The 18,154-nt window shown below is 35.3% G+C and overlaps 1 protein-coding gene across 1 annotated transcript in view; it reads left to right on the top strand.

The window, feature by feature from the left end:
- The window catches only part of LOC103190167 (interaptin), a 183,819-nt gene that overhangs the window by 97,581 nt on the left and 68,084 nt on the right, over window positions 1-18,154 (top strand). Inside the window, exons 16-24 of the mRNA XM_042331688.1 lie at window positions 1,925-2,092; window positions 4,077-4,160; window positions 5,535-5,702; window positions 5,907-6,149; window positions 7,703-7,933; window positions 8,607-8,837; window positions 9,155-9,277; window positions 9,996-10,259; window positions 13,458-13,704. Coding sequence (XP_042187622.1) covers window positions 1,925-2,092; window positions 4,077-4,160; window positions 5,535-5,702; window positions 5,907-6,149; window positions 7,703-7,933; window positions 8,607-8,837; window positions 9,155-9,277; window positions 9,996-10,259; window positions 13,458-13,704 — 1,759 coding nt within the window. The remainder of the gene's footprint in view (window positions 1-1,924; window positions 2,093-4,076; window positions 4,161-5,534; window positions 5,703-5,906; window positions 6,150-7,702; window positions 7,934-8,606; window positions 8,838-9,154; window positions 9,278-9,995; window positions 10,260-13,457; window positions 13,705-18,154) is intronic.

The raw sequence follows: 18,154 nt of genomic DNA, 5'->3' as shown, positions 1-18,154 counted from the left end.
AACTGTGTATCTTCAAAGAATAACAATGGTTACTTAAGAATATTGAGCCAAAATAGTGAAATAAACCTGCCACTTTATAAATCACTGGTGCGACCGCACTTAGAATAATGTGTGCAGTTATGGTCACTGCAATATAAAAAGGATATTGCAGCGATTGAGAGGATACAGAGGAGGGCAACCAAAATGATAGAGGGGATGGAGGGACTGGACTATGAGGAGTGATAGATAAACTGGGCATGTTCATGCTGGAGAAGAGAAGGTTGAGGGGCAATATGATTATGGTCTTTATAAGATTCTGAAGGGAATCGATAATGTAGACAATGTTTTATCTTGTCCTAAATAGTAGAATCAGAGGACATGGCCTGTAATTGAAGGGGGGTAAATTCAGAACAAATTTACAGAAACACTACTTCAGTGAGTGTGTCGTAAACTTATGGAACAGGCTCTCCAGGGAGACAGTGGAAACAGAAAATGTCATTTGTTTCAAGAACAAATTAATAGATTTCTACTAGAAAATAATATCTCGGGATGCAGTATATAGTTGGAGACACAATATATCAAGCGACTGCCAGGGTGGTAGAGGCGAGCAAGATGGACCTTGGTCTTCTTTTGCCTAGCAAATTCTTATGTTCTTATAAGAATATGTTCCCAACCATTCTGCCTTTTTATCAAAGTTAAAGTCTAAATGATAATAAATATATTTTTATAAACTCTCATTAACAAATTTTGGGTAGGAGGAGAGCATCATGCCTTCCCATCCAATTTCCTACAAATTTCTTCATTGTATCTATCTCAAAATCAAACACCCTGAATTATTTTATTTAACTGGTCAAGGTTTTCTTTGATTTGTTCCGTCATCTGTGCTAGTAGTTCGTTCCACAGGTAAATCACATTTATCTGAATGAAAAGATGTATTTCCTTTCTTCGTTTTTGTCTTTATTTTGAAGGCATGACCTCCTTGTCCTTTGACTTTTGTCCACTGCGGAAGTAGATCACAAATGTATTGAACAATTTCTTCCTAGATTAAAACTCAGTTTTGCAACAGCTAGTTATAGCTAGAGATATTGGTGGTTCAAAGGGGAAAATTATCTCCAGTATTTTTAGCATTAAATTTAAGAACATGGAACAGTACAGCACAGAGCTATAGAGTTACAGGGGCAATCTTATCACAAATATCAAGTTGTTTTTTTTACTCAGAGGGTAATTAATGACTGGAACAGGTTACCAGAAAGGGTGGTTGAGGCCAGGACACTGGACTTATTTGAAAAACAGCTTGATGCTGTGATGGGAGGACAGTAGAGAACATATCCTGGAGGGATGGGATCAGATGAGCCAAAGGGCATTCTTCATCCTAACCAATCTTCTGTTTGCAATTAGGCCATTCCTTGATGGAATTTGTGTCTGTGTTAACTGGGAAGTAGAAGCCACAATTGAGTAGTGCTGTACAAGTTTTAAGTGTATTTACGATATAGTAGTATTTTAAACCTTAGATAAACAGTTTTATAGAAGGAATTCAGAAAATAATTGAGCTTAATGTTTTAATGATTTTAATGATATGAATCGAAAGACTAATTTTTCAATGTATTATAAACAGTTTCTAAATGTTTGAAAATAAGTTTTTGTTTTTAAAAAATGCGTAAAATCTTATCAGGCTGAGACCCAGGAATGCTTCTATTTTGAGTCTTTCGTATTTTTCACATTTTGCATTATCACAAACATTTTTAATAAATATGCTGGATGTAATGCCCTCTCCCTTGCCCTTCCATGTCAATAGTAGGGCAATAACTCTTGAAATGTTTCCATACATACATTTAAACACAAAATTGTATTTTATGTTGGTATTCTAAGTTTAGAATTCATAGGAGTGACTATATGATTTGAAATTATGTTTTTGTGGTTCTAAATGATTTGCTTCTGCTAATAGTTGCTTCACAGAGAAAATCTCATGCAGAAACTGAAAGAAGAAACAGTGAAGCTAACAGAGCAAATGAAACAGGATTCCCAGGACTTCAACAAGCTCAGCACCGAAAAGCAAAAACTAGAACTGGAGATGGTGGTTGTCATGGAGAAGCATAGAACAGCTCAGCAAGAGGTACAACGCAGACAGGTCAACACAAATAGAAAGTGTGGCTGTCATTCGTTTACATGTTTATGAATATTGTTTAATTGTTTAATCAGCAATGAACTATGGCATATACAGTAAACTACTTATAACACGTCACTCCAAGGGTGGAAAAAGGGTTCAGTGACAAGTTATTTAGAATGGCGAGTTCGGCATATGTAAAAAATACTTAAATGTAGCCTGGATATTGACAGCGTGATGACTTAAAATGATAGTGACAAATTGAGCTAAGGTTGAGTTATCAGGACTTTACTGTATATAAATCAGTTAATGTAGTTTCATGCTTATTTTTATCTGCATAGCTGCTTAAATGTTGTACCTGTTGTGGAGTCCTGTAGCTCAGTGGTTAGAGCACTCCCTTTGCAAGTGAGAGACCCGAGTTCAATTCCAGGCAGGTCAGGGCGAAACCTTGGGCAAGTTTCCTTACTCCACACGCCTAATAATAATCCCTCCAAAACAAAACAATAATAAATTGGTCATTTTCAATCTACGACTGTTTGTGGGACATTGCTGTGCGCAATTGGGCGCGTTCGCCCACAAATATACAGTCAATTCACTTTACAGTCTATTCTGTGAAGCACTTTGGGACGTCCTCCCGACGTGAAAAGCGCTATATCAAATGCAAGGATTATTATTATTATTATTATAATTATATTATGTTTGTACAATGTCATTTTCCATCCTAAGAGGTAAAAAAAAAATTACCTCATTCAAAGACCAAAACTTGGACAAAGTCCTGTATTCTGTGTTGGAAATTTCCAAGGCGATAACAACAACTTGCATTTTTATGGCACCCTTCATGCAGAGTAGCAGCTGGAACATTTAACAGTGGCTTGTCGCCTGGTCATAAGTCGGAGGGGGATGACCATAGCACAATCGAAGAAAAAGCTCTTCAGGTGTGATCTGAAGACGGGCAAGGTGGAGGGATTGAGTTAATAATAATAATCCTTGCATTTGATATAGCGCCTTATCACATTTTCGAGATGTCTCAAAGCGCTTAACAAATATGCTGTAAAGTGAATTAACTATATTTTTGGGGTGAAACGGGGCAGCCAATTGCGCACAACAGTGTCCCACAAACAGTCGTGGATTGAGTGACCAATTTTTTTAAAGAAATTATTACCCCCAAAAAGCAATCTGCCAATTGATTAACAAATGGATTCCTACTTACTGTGGAGTAAGAAAACTTGCCCAACATTTCATCCTGCCCCAAATTGAACCCAGGTCTCTCGCTTGCGAGGCGAGTGTTCTAACCACTCAACTACAGTCCTGTGGAGTCCTGTAGCTCAGTGGTTAGAGCACTCGCTTTGCAAGCGAGAGACCTGAGTTCAATTCCAGGCAGGGCGAAACCCTGGGCAAGTTTCCTTACTCCACACAGAGCCTAATAATAATCCCTCCATAAAACCAAAAACAATAATAAATTGGTCATTTTCAATCTACGACTGTTTGTGGGACATTGCTGTGCGCAATTGGCTGCCGCGTTCGCCCACAAATATACAGTCAATTCACTTTACAGTGTGTTCTGTGAAGCGCTTTGGGACATCCTCCCGACGTGAAAAGCGCTATATCAAATGCAAGGATTATTATTATTATTATTATTACAGTTGGTTAAATGAATCATCAGAGAGTTGAAAAAGAACTTTTTTTTAATAAGTATCTGACATATGCAAGAAGGTAACAATGGGATGTGGTGTAGAAAATAATAATGATAATCATGTCAAACTCTGAAAAACAAATCTTAGAAAAACGTAGCCAGTAGTCAGGGTGGTGTATTTAGGTCTGTGTCAGTACAAGGTTGAATTCTAACCAAGAACTAAAATTATTTTTGCAGTTTGCAGGGTTAAATTCTGTTGATCAAAGATATAACTACTAATTTTTTAATCCCGTTTTCATAATAATTGCAATGGAAAGCTGCTTATTCTCATAACCAGTGTGATATTGTTTTGATTCTCAGGTTAATAGCAGGAATCAGGTGATTTTAAAACTGAAGACTGACCTGAAAACTGCGCAAGAGAAGTACATGGGTTCACAAGAAGAAGTAAGCATTTTTAAAACTCTTTATTCCATCTCCTCTTGTAGTTCAATAGAAATCAGCCACCACAGGAGAGGAAAACTATAATTCCACCTACTTAGTACATTACCGTATAGTTTAGTACCATATAGCAAACAGTTTTGTGTTGTTTTCCAATGGCTAACTCTGAAGGCCATTGTCACTAGCAGTTGTGTTAATTGTCTCTTATATTTTAATCATTTCTGTTTTGTAGTCTTTTAAAGCATTTTTTTGTGAAATTGTGGAAATGTCTAACATCCCTTCCTGAAAGTATGATCAAACAAATAAATTCCATGTTAAGATTGTTGTTGGCCAATATCACATGGATTTACAGTTCTGGATATTTCATCACACAGATGAAAAAATATTGCATTTTTAACGACATGATATCTTGTAGTTGTCTTCACAAAAATGTAACACTACAAATGATGATGATTTAGGCCACCATGCATTCAGGTATTTGTGTCTGATCCATATGTTACCAACAAAGCATTTGGGAACATTACTTGTGTTTTGGCTTATTGCAGGGTCTAAAGACAGAGAAAGATCTTAGCCTGTGCAATTTGATGATGTACCAGGGAGGTTCAGAACTTTATACATTCTTAGTTGATAAAGGTTTTGGTCTATAGGAAAGGTTGGTGTGAACGGTTTGAGCTTTTGTGACGACAGCCAGAGGTGGAAGTAGAAGCCCTAACTTGTGAGACACATTAGAACATTCCACTCTATAATTTAATACTGACAAATATTGAAATTATGTCCTTATATAAATTTTTTATAGAATGCAATGGAAACTGGTTATCTGTTGAACTTTTCTTTATTCATTCAGCGTGCAATTAAAAATAGCTATTCCAACAAATGTTGCATCTTGGTGTCCAGGATATTTTTAGCCGCTCTCATCTTCCACCATCCAGATCTGAAATATGTTTTTGGTTATTTTTCTTTCATGTCTATAATATCACACAAAAAGTTATCACTGTTTACCTGCTTACATTTTCCTAGATAGAAGTTTTAAATTCTCTCTGTCCCTCATGGTGAAGAATGTTTTTTTTAATTGTATTGTTATATTTTAGTTTTTAGCTCAGACTAAATATAACTGCACACTGATCCTATTTTGGATTCATTGGTCAAAATAGAAGGCAACAAAGTAATCACATAAATACAGATACTGAAAAAAATATAGTCAGATAACATAAACTGCATATCTATATTTCATGATGGCTAAGTGTATCCTACAATTAATCTGTTCAAATAACTTATGCAGTAAGTAAGACCATTAAGTATGAAACTTGAAAAATCTAAGTAGATAGTTGTTTTTTATGTAATGCAGTGTAAGTTATGTAAATGATTTGTGTTTACAAACAGCTTGCAGTTCAGGAGGCAGAGCTCAACAGACTTAACCAGAAACTGAAAGCTCTGCAGAATGAACTGCATGAACTGAAAGATACATGCAGTGAACAGGAAGATCAGCTGACCCAGGCTAGAACATCAGTTCAGCAACTGGAGCATGAACGAGAGATTCTCATGGAAGAAGTAGGTACAAGCAAATAAAGATTAAGTTATAGAACATGTAATTTACTGAACTAAGTGTAAGTAGGATCTTAGTGAAGAAAGATACTCAAGAGTCATTTATTTTTGTAAAATGCATTGTGCATCAAAATGTTAATTCTTAAATGGCAGAATTTTATTTTGTAAAGACTATTGCATATTTCACAAAATGCACTTTTTTTGTTTTAGATACAAAACAATTTGAAAAACGTAGCACAATTACACAACAATCTGGATGTCACAAAACAGGCTCATAATACTGACTTAGAGCGGTGGTCACAGAAGATCTCTCTTCTGCAAAAGGAGCTGAATTCAAACGCAATTGAGCTACAGGATAGTCTTGGGAAAATACAGGAGTACAAGACTATGGGGGTGGAGTTGAAAGAAAACTTGGAAAAAACTGAGCAACTTCACCTTGAGGCTATGAACATGGTAATATGATCAAACATTTTAAATGTATAGTAACTACTAGTAAGTAGCTTTGATAAAATGCAATGATTGAATATTTTTAAAATGCTAGTGATGAATACATTTGTAAGTTAAACCTCAAGAAGACAAGAATATAAGAATTTGCTAGTCGAAAGAAGACACCAAGGTCCATCTAGTTCACCTTCCACTACCCTGGCAGTCGCTTGACACCCGTCCCAAACTATACATTATCCCGAGATATTATTTTCTAGCAGAAATCTCTCAAATTTGTTCTTGAAACAAACAACACTTTTTTGCTCCCACTGTCTCACGAGGGAGTCTGTTCCATAAGTTCGCTCACTGAAATAGTGTTTCCGCAGATTTGTTCTGAATTTACCCTCACTTCAATCGCAGGCCTTGTCCTCTGGTTCTTCTGTTCAGTACAAGATAAAACCTTTATTTGATACATCATTCTGTTACCTTGTTTTGTAGTATACGTTACTGATGGTGACCCATTTTTAAACTTTGGATTTAATGGGAATGAAAGAAAACTAGGAGGATCTTTATAGGTACACGTCTTGGGATTCTTGGTACTCAAATTTATCTCTAACTATTTGTCAAAACTCTGGCAGTTATCAGCGAGCACCATTTATGGTATCCGAGAAAAGAGTTGATCTATCTTGGTTAGGAAATAGATATTTCTGATTTAAGAGCAGGAAAGACTTCTCAGCCCAAATTGCTCTGATACTGTTTTATTTTTGCACTATTGCTATGCAGTCCATTATTGGAACACATGTGGTGCAATCTGTATAGAACTATTACAGTGATATGTTTTAATAAAATCAAGTTAATGTAAACTCTATTTATATTAAGGATCCGTCAATGATACAAGCATTGAAGCTGACAGCAAATCTTTAAGATAAAATATCACTTTTGATTTCTTAGTAACCCACACTTGATGGACTGGTTGCTGCATATCGAAAACATAAACTAGAGACTTTCATCTTGCAGTTTTTATCAGTACATCTATTAGTGGCATTGATGCTGAGGGGATGAGAAATGAACAAATGTGTTGTCTAGCTGAGCAGTTGAAACCTATAGATAGGCTGCTATATAGGCTCCTATACAACAACAACTTCCATTTATATAGTGCCCTTCATGTGGGGTAGCGACCCAAACCCATTATAGTTTCCTATATAGATAGGAAACTTTCTATCACCTCACACTCACCTTTCGAGAACATCTATAGTCATTGAGTAACTTATCAGCACAAAATAAAAGCACTTAAAAGTTTTCTAAAATAACTGTTTGAAATGTATATAAGGCAAGCCTACTTTTGGTTTGTGGACTGTGAGTGCTTGCTTAGTGGGATACTGGATCTTCGCTGAACAAAAAAACTTAAAGTGGACATCCTGTACTGACAATTGAATTTTGGGAGCTGGATGGCCAATGTATGGCACGGCTCCTCTGATTACACATTGTGAAGAATATTGGGAGTCCACCTCCAGGCCTTTCGATAAGATTAATAATTCAAGGGCTACAAATTTCACCCCATGTTGTTTATTTGTTTTTATTAGGTTGATCAACATGAAAAGACCATTCAAAAACAGAATTCTGAAATTGGATGTTTAAGGCAGCATATGAGCCTCTTGCAAGATAAGGTAACAGAAAGTCAGAATCAGACAAAAGTCTCTGAATCAACAGCAGATGTCTTCAAACAGAAATATCAAGCAAACACAGATAGAGTACAAGAACTGGAGAAACTCGTGCAGAACCTTGAAGACGATTTAAAAGATTCCAGTACTCAGGTAACTGATCTTTTATTGGTGATTTTTGTTTGGCTGTTAAATGAAATTATCACTCGTGATTATTTAAAGTTTCTGAAGGGATGTAATATGTAAAATTATGCAGTTGTACTGTTGATTATTTGCACATTTTTGCTAGTATTTGCACATTTTTGATTTGCTCATTGTTTTGGTTCACTCATGCCATGCACCTTTGAAGAGAATAAGAATCCTGTAAGCTTGCTTCAAGATCTCTATTCATGATGTTTTCTAAACATTAACAAAGAATTGACATATATATTGAAAATCTGCCCCAAACCATTGTCATTATTCAGAAATCAGGTAAACCAATACACTGTACACTTTCTATGCATGTTCCTGTTTGAAACAAAAAATGCTGATGGCAACATCAGTGGTAAATCGTGTACTAGACCAGTTATGACACTTGCCATAGAATGTATGTTTCAGACGATGACAGGAAAATAAGAGGAGATTATTTAAATCTTCAAAACAATTTTTCTGCATTATTACTGGACATTTATTGTACTTTTTAATATTGTACATAAGAATGGAAATATTGGGAAATTAACTATGAGGCAATAAATCTGTTGATGTGGTATTTAATGAGACATTTATGTTTAAATACAATAATTGCTTTGAAAATTAAGGTCTTATTCTCTGAACTTGGTATTGATAGATCTTTGAGGTGAACGAGACACTCCACAATTTAAAAGATGAAATGCTGACCTTGCAACGTCGATATGAAGAAAAGTGCAGCCAAGTGGACACTTGTGAAGAAATGATTGATCAACTGACTGAAGAGTTGAATGCTTGTCAGGAGAGCCGTAAAAATAACCAGGAGCACATTCAGCAGTGTGAACAGATAATCCAGAGATTGAAAGACGAGGCAATGAAGATGCAAAGAGAGGTCTGGATCAAAAATTACATTACTGAATTTTTATTGGGCATGAAGTCAAGTAATGTTGATATTACATAAACAATTGAAGACTGGAAAGGAAGCTCAATATAAATATTTCTAACACAGGGAAATAAATAGGTGTTAATTTGCCACTGAAGTTCAGGTCAGGTTACTTGAAGTTTGAAACTGCAAAATGAGTGGAACTACAGATTTTGTAACTCTCACTTTTAAAAGAATAACAGTTTCTGAGCAAAAATCTAAGTACCTTTTCAGATTGATTTTGTTGAAATCTTTTAATAATACTAACGTTTAATACGTTTACACAGATATCAGAAAAAGAGGAGGTAGCAATACTTCTTCAGTCAGAATTGGCATTTTATCGAGACAACCATGGTCATTCCAATGAGGAGTATGATTCACAGAATTCACATATTCAACACTTGCAAAAGGTAATTAACTTTTGTGTATATTCAGAGGCCTAAAATTCCAATGACCAATCTTATCTGGGGGATTGTTGGCCAGGACACAAGGATAAATCCTTCTTTTTTCGAGTAGTGCCATGGGATCTTTAATTTCCAGCTGAACAGGCAGAGGGGACTCTGTTTAATAACTCATCAGCATCTCCAATAATGCAACACACCCACAGGGCTGCTTTGGAGTGCCAGCTCCATAGCTTTGAACTATGAGTTTAAAGTTTCCAACGTGGGGCTTCAACTCACGATGTTCTGACTCAGAGACAAGACTGCTACCAACTGAGCTTTTGATTTTTTATGAGTCTTAAGTAAGTACAATGTTAATACATTAGCTACTGAATTGATGAGCTATTTTGGTTATGGGTTGTTCTATTATACTACCATGTTATAACACCCTCATATCTATAATAAAACAACTAAAACATCTATTACAAAAAAGGGAAAATATTCAGCAAGCTGTAGTTATCCACTAAAAAAGGTTCTTAGTATTGTGAACAACTATTTGTCAATAGTATTTAGAACAGCTATTTGATAATAGTATTGTAAAAAACTATATTTTAGAGAACCTTTCCTCGGGAAATTAAATTAGTTGAACAGCATTGATGACAATTAGAAATGTTCCATGAAAGGAATGGACCTGAAGGTCAAATGAACTTTTCTTATCCTTTACTTCTTTTTGTCTGGTGATTATTAGGAACTTGAATCAATGAGAAATGACTACAATGAGAAAAATAGTCAAGTCAAAGACTGTGAACAAACCATCCTAGATCTCAAAGCTGAGTTAAACAGCTCTGCTGATCAACAAAAGAATTGTATACTTGAAGTGGAAAGGCTTGAGAAAACGTTGCAGACAATTCAGTTGAATGTAGCAGCTTCCCAGCAAAAGTTCAAGTTGGAGGTGGCAGGGCTGGAACAACAAATTACCCAGCTTGAAAGTGACCTCACAGAATCCCGAAAAGTATGTATCCAAAATAATCGGGTTTGTGACATCTTCATTAATGATGAGGGTTGACAATGTCTGAAATCATGATTTACTGATATTTGCCTAAGTTCACTCAAAGAAAATAGTTCCACTTAACAAAATTGTTGCTTTTAAAAAAAACAGTTGTGCTTCATATTAAGTAAATTTTAAGATAAAATACAGTGATGTCCTGAAACACCTCCGCAGAACATACATTCTCTTAAATAATAAAAATATCCAAGGATACAACTGTGCAGTTATTTTTTGTGGCTCATGTTAACCAAGGCTTTAAATGCCAAAGCATAACATAGACCATGCTTCAGGAAGAAGTAGACCATTCCTCTATCTTCTGGACTGTCCATCCAAACATTAGACTTTTGGAGTTCCCAAAAAAGAGCTAGATTTCCCAAAAGTTTATTTCAATATAATTACCATTCAAATCCTTCAGAATTGTCAGCACATCTCATGCATGCAGAGCACTTGGACTTGAATGTAACTTAAGAACATAAGAATTGCAAAATGAAAGAAGACCAAGGTCCATCCAGTTCACATTCTACCATCCTGGCACATGTCATGTCCCAAACTATATATTGTATCCCAAGATATCATTTCCTGAAGTAGAACATAAAAGGTACAATTGAATTAAAAGTACAGAATATGGACCTACAGAACATAAGAACTTCAATTGCACAACATAATTATAAATAGAATCAACCACTTTGTGAACATCGCAGATTCACTATGGAGTGCTGTAGAGTAGTGGTTAGAGTGCTCATCTCGAAAGCAAGAGGAACTGGGTTTGATTTATATAACATTTGACAATTTTCCTCACCACCTCTGTTTACTTAGCAGTAAGTAGAAACCTGGTTGTTAGGCGATTGTTGGATCGCTTTCCCTTCAAAAAATAATTAATAATAATTTGATCACTCAATCCACAACTGTTTGTGGGGCAATACTATGCGCAATTGGCTACCGAGTTTCGCCCTGAAAGTATACAATATATTCACTTTACAGTATATTGTGTGAAGCGATTTGAGACGTCTCAAAGAGATGCAAGGATTATTATTATATTATATATAATATATTATTTATATATTATATATAATATAGTATGTGTGTATATATATAATATATATAGTATCTCAAGATTGAAAGAGTGGTTTTAAACCACTTGATCTTCCCTCTCATGTTTTATGACATCATCTAAGCTGCTTGATTAGGTTAGTGACTTGTAATCACTCCTTGGTATAGATTTTCTCTATATCATTTGATGAAACTAAGTTGGGAAATACGAAATATAATTTTGTCATGAATAAAGACTGATGTACTGTCAGGTCTTCTTCGTTCATGGAATAAATTCTCTTATCCACAATCTTTTATCAAAGCTCCTCTGTTGTATGTTTGTAAATTTAAGTCACTGGCACAAATTTGATATTTTTACAAAATAATGTTATCCCCTCATGACTTTTAGATTGCCACATGCATCATTTAGTATAATCTAGTGCATCACATAGCAGCCTGAATTCTATAGCAGACTACCTGTGTTTATTTTGCATTGCTCATAATTGTTGGGAGTCATCCATATTCTGTATTTTTAATTCACATATATATTTATACCATATGTGCTTTAGTTTTGTTGAGTTTTTTTTGCACTGTTATTCTATTTGCATGTTTTTGAGGAGCGCTAATTTTTGTGTCATAGTTATTTTATTCTACAGTGAAGCAAATCATCATGACTCAGAATATAAATGGCTGTTATTTTCATGTGGTTTTGCCAGTTTCGTAATGGCATGCTGGTGCCACAGATATTCCGAGTTTGCAGATAGATTCACCCGTCAGGAATTATACATTGTTGCATTTATTTTATTGATTAGTCTGATACTCATTGCTCTCAGAGACGCATTTAATAAGCAAATGTTGTTTGATGAGTTACAAGAGGGTTTAGAGTACCAGACTGAAGTAATTATGCCCTGTTGGTGGACCCATTCCCCAATAGATTAGAAAGAAGAACATAAGCTACAAGAACTTTACACACTGGATTTCAATTTAGGACATTTAAAGTAATAAATATAAATATTTTTCTGCACTAATGCACATCCCTGTACATGTAGGGGTTGGTACTAAATGGATTGCAGAAGCAATAATACTGCTACTGCAAATAATTAATCCTTGCATTTAATATTACGCTTTTCTTTCTTACTGGGAGGACATCTCAAAGCACAGTATTTACTGTAAAGTGTAGTGAATGTGTATTTGTGGCATTGCATGGTATTTCTCCCACAAAATATACAATCAATTTACTTTACAGTATATTCTGTGAAGCACTTTGCAATGTCTCGAAGAGGTGATAAGGCACTATATCAGATGCAAGGATGATTATTATTTATCTCCTCCAACCACTTGTTTACCAAGGTTCTACCATCTGCATTAGTAGTTGATGCTTCTCCTGTAACTAATCGAACAAAAGGGTCAATTTGAACCTTTTACTTTTGCATTATAAAGCATAAAGTCTAAGATTAGTTCTATAGAGGTATCTCCCACTGCTTTGCTACCTTTTCCATGTATTCTCAAATTCTTGTTTTTATTCTGGGTTGTAGGCCATGTTCAAATCGTTTCAATGAAAAGTGTTATTCGTCTTTCATAACCAGTCCCAATTAATTTCAACTTTTTTACTGTTTAATGTTACTAGATATTCCCAACTCTTCCTTAATCCAATGAACCTCCTTCTATCAAAGTTTGAGGCATCACTGATGCTGTTGATATTTTTTTCAGCTATTTAAAAAGTCATTGTGAATATTACTGAAAGCCAATTGAGGTTTCTCAATTATATTCATTAATGTTATATTACAATTCATACAAGAGGTTGACTTTTGTGTGTGTAATATGTAATAATATATATAATATATAATATGAAAAGTAGGTCTAGGTGACTATCAATGTTTTAAATTGTCTGAAAAAATTCCTGAAAAGGCTATTTATTGCTGCAGGTATTTTCTAAAATCATCAAAAGACTTTTAAATGCAGTGATTATTGTTAGCACCAGAAAAGCGGTTGTTAATAAAATGGCACACTTCCACCTTGTATATGACCCTACCACTAATAAGCCTCTGAAAGCCCTCAGTGTTCCATGGCATGACATAGCAGGGTTCTGTATAAAAACAAGTTAAAGCAATGAAACTGCTCTTGTCTTTACAGGCTATATGTAAAAGGGATGACCTCCTGAGGAAATCAGAGACTGATCTCCTACAGGCTCGTGAAAGTATCAAAGTGAAAGTGGCAGAGGTGGAAAATCTGGAAACCATAGCCAAGAGCCTGAAAGTGGAGATCCAGGGCTATCAAAAGAATAAGAGACAAATTGAAAAGGAAAATACAACACTGAGGAGAGAATTTCAGCATCTAAACCAGGAGCTGCAGGATGTCCATAGGCAATACAGAGAGACTGGTAAGAGTGGAAAGAAGTTTTCTTGTATAAAAACACACAAAAAATTGACAGTACAAGTTGTGGCACCTTTCTGTTAATGTAAAGGATGTGTGAACACCAGAACACAATAATCCTTGGACTTTGATATAGTGATATAGTGCTTTTCACGTCTTCTAGACGTCTCAAAGCGCTTCACAGAATAGACTGTAATGTGAATTAACTGTATGTATATTTGTGGGAGAAACGCTGCAGCCAAAAATATTAGTTTCCCCGCTTTTCCCTAAGATAAATAATAATACTAATGATTCTTGCATTTGATATAACACCTTATTACGTCTTCAAGACTAACTATCTAACTAAATTCAGCCAATTTTATGTAGCTCTGATCTTTTAGTATCAATTTTAATTATAATGAAAAAAAGCTATATGTCAGAAGCAGCTTGGGTTAAAGTAAACTTAAAAGAAGAGTTTTAAAATGTATTTATTCCCTTGTTGTACTGTTCACAATTTGTTCCAGGCTTTGTGGGAGACATAGACAATGAAATAGCTGTGATTGCTGAATTCTAGCAAAATACAATCTTTATTGTCCCATCCAAACATGTTGGCAAATGATTGAGAAAAGATGCAACACAAAACATGGCAAGAAATCAAAATCTGCACACTTTAAACCAGTGGCGTGCATTGCTAGTAATCATATTGTAGTTACAATATTTTATATTCCAAATTATTTTACATAACATACAGATAAATTATAACAATATCCTGTAACTACTTTGAAAATTGCAAAGCACCCGTGGCAGTTCAGCCTGAGAAGGCATCTACAAATATGACAATTTTACTTTCTCAACAAAGCCATTTGCATTCTTCATTTTAATAAAGTCATCTTTATACACCAGTTATAGCAAACTGAATCTTAATTAGCTTTGGAATGTACAAACTGACAAAAGTACATTTTATGAGCTAGTTCTTTTTCTAAAAGGGACAGGTTGGTATGAATACTTTATGTAATCACTTGTCTTAGCAGCCTTTGATTGTAGCAATACCCTGCTGTGCATATATTTCTTCTGTCAATCCATTAATTATAAAATGATGAAGAATGTTCAGACTTGTCAAAACAAAACATACATTGTCAAGCTGTATTGTTACTGTAGTTTTGCAGATCCACACTGCATTTATAAAGCAAGATTTTACAGTGCTACCTGATAAATACTATGAAATCAAAACATTGCCAGGTCGGGTGTTCTATAACTCTTATCCGCTTCAAGGTGACCTTGGGTCAATAGAGTTCAAACTGTTTGCGAGACATAACATTGTATTTTCAGCACAAGATACTTAAGTTAACAGTTAATTCAACTGAATAACACATAAATGATAAAATCCGAGTCTGTTTTATCTACTTAAGTATATAATTTGTATAAATGTTGCATTCCTTTGATTTTGGAACTTGTTTCGTTAATTGAGGCATTGCTTTGTGCTTCACTTTGTAGCTAAATATAGTGTGTTTCATAACCTATGGAAATTGGCAGAGCTTTCTCTCACAAGCTGAAATAGGTGAGGCAATGACCAAGTTAGGGTCTGTCTGTGATCTTTGAAACGAGACATTTCATGAGCAATTTGCTGTCTGCATGCTCTACTTATTAAATTATTGATTAATTTCAGTTGATGAAAATTGAATAATGAAATAAATTGAGGATCCAACTTTTGTTTATGTGCTCAACTCCAAGATAAACAATGTGGTGCTTAAAATATTTTGAAATAGCATCTTGTAGGAATTGTATTGCAGGCTCTTGATTCTGCACAAAGCACCAATTAATGTTGTGGGATGGTGCCATAGAAGACAGAAGAGAGTAGAGTTGGGCACTGCCTTTGTTTTTGATTGCTGAGCTTTGGAAGGTATCTATTACATCAATTGTCCAGTAAGTGCAGGACTGTTCCATTGGCCTGTGCAAGCAGACTAAATTTCTCAGGCTTTGAGTGGTCAGAAAACATGGCAGTCCTCTTTTGGTCAGGAAAGATGGTAGTCTTCTTTCAGCAGTCTTGCTCCCCCCTATCTCTCCGATCTCCTAACCCAATATCAGCCTGTCTGCTCCCTCTGCTCGGCGGCCACCGGCCTGTTTCAGGTCCCCCGCGCTTCCCACCCCACTATTGGTTGTCGGGCATTCAGCATCTCTGCCCCGACAGTCTGGAACTCTATCCTGCAATCTCTTCGCCTCACCCCCCACCCTTACCTCCTTCAACTCCCGTCTAAAGACCTTCGTCTTCGACCGTGTCTTCAGCCATCCTCTCACCCCCACCCCGCCTACCCTCCACCCCACCTGACCCCAACTCCCAGCTCGGGTCCAAAGAACTCTGATTGTCCAGCCCCCCTCGGCACGTCTTTCCGACGTGAAGGGCCCTAAACAAGAGTAATTTTTTGTCGTTTGGAACTTTTTCAAACCAACAACAACTTGCATTTTATATAGCGCCCCTCAAGCGTCCCAGAGCACTTGATAGTGGTGGAGCACAACACAGCATTGCTTCTTGTACACACTGTTGCATATTGTCAATCACTCAGTATGCTGACATTTAAGTTGTGTTCTCTTGGTGACTGGGTGTTGCTGAGAATATTGAGTACTATATTTTAAGCCATATTGCCAGGACGTCAAATGGAGATGTTCAGAATATATTGCTGAGAATCCTTTGTATGAGAACAGAAATACATTGTTGGACAGTTGGATAAACAATTTAAGGCCTTATTCTGCTCCTTTTGCTAAGTGTAACAAATTGTTTGATGCCAAAAGCGCATTTTAAACGAAGCCGTACAATTGAGCAGCAGTATAACGTGTTGCTGCCATCTTTAAATGTTGATGTATGTACATAATATTGACTTAATGTACATTTAAAACAGTGAACTTGGTGCTTATATAGTTTAGTGCATTCATTATGTTTGCAAGTTGTGGCTTCAAACAAAATGTATTAAATCAATAGCAGTAGATATGTCAAATCTGTCGCACTTATTTTACAACTAATGTTGCCAGAAGTTCATGAAGAGTTTTGTGTATCTGAATGTGTATTTTAACATTTGGATTACCAGACTGCATGCTTAACTGATGAAATTCAAAATTTGGTGTTATAATAAAACACTTATAATGCCATTACTTTAATATGAATTCATTTTAATTTATTTGTAATAACCAATACAAGATATTTAGATACTTAATTAGAACTACCTACACTATATAAATGTACATCACGTTTTAGATTCTCTATACAGTATATGTATAGCACATTAAAACTCACATAGGTCTGATCTGTGTAAATCATATAATAGCTTAAATCGTATATCTGCCCTAGTCTCATTCAAGGGTATATATTCTATGTAAGTTTGACACAACTCATACTTTTTCATAAGTCATATTAAATGTATGGTCCCAACTGATACAAATTCTGTGAGGTTTACTGCATATTTTATATTCTGCGCAGTATATGAAATATGATTTTTATGGTTTTTTTGCTTAAATCCATCAACATCTAATTGTGATATGATAATTTATTTGTCAATTCCAGAATGTGTTTAGACTAAAAAGAGCCTCATTTGACTGATCTGAACTTTTTTNCTCTGTAATAGCACTTACCAACATCGTTCACATTTTTTTTATATCTAGGGGTCGATTGCAATTTTTCTCCAGTGCCAGCATATCATTGCAGATAAGTGTATTACATGGGTTATTGATCCAAAATTGTTGTGGACAGGAAAGTTTTGTTGAAAAAGGATTATATTTTCCTTTTATTGTTTCTAATATACAAACGCAGCTTTTGTGTACGTTACCTGTGAAAAAGGCAAGGTGAAAACATCTAAGAAATTACCTCTTTACAAGAATCTATTGATCACTTTAAATCAAAAGAATATGTTTGACATAAGATTACCTGCCATCTTGCACATTAGGTACATTGTGTTATAGCCTGGGGCTGTTGTACGTCTGCCAAAGGGATGTAAATAAAGCATGCAGCTGCTGATGCCTTGCCGCACTACCAACTAGAACTGAGAAAATTAAGATAAACTTGGTTAATATGTGGGTTAAGGTTGTTAATCTGTACTTCACATCTTTTGTTAGTTTTTGTGTAAATTTGTGTGCCTACTAACCAGGATTGACACTATTATTTTGATTGTTTCTTTTTTTATGTAAAAGATCTCATGGTGTATAAGAAAATTCTGTCAAGAAAAGGCAGTATTTCTGCTTTCTCTGCTTTATTTTTTTTAGAAAAAAAAGTCTTGTATCTGAGAAGTTACCGAGAAGTTTTAAGAATGATTCTAAAGATTTCTATATTATGTTTACAAAGAAACGTTAATCCTTTAACAAGCTTTTTTACTGTGAACCCTTTTTCTTTGTCTTTAATGAAGATGAATCTTAAATGTTTGTACTGTGTTAAATATTTAGTAATCCATAGCAGTTATATGATTTCCTAAGGCACACGTTTAAACATTTCTTTT

Source organism: Callorhinchus milii, unplaced genomic scaffold, assembly GCF_018977255.1.
Source record: "Callorhinchus milii isolate IMCB2004 unplaced genomic scaffold, IMCB_Cmil_1.0 Scaffold2, whole genome shotgun sequence".
NCBI classification, from domain to species: Eukaryota; Metazoa; Chordata; class Chondrichthyes; order Chimaeriformes; family Callorhinchidae; genus Callorhinchus; species Callorhinchus milii.
Note: the sequence above shows the minus strand (reverse complement) of the source record. Positions and strands in the feature narration are given on the sequence as shown.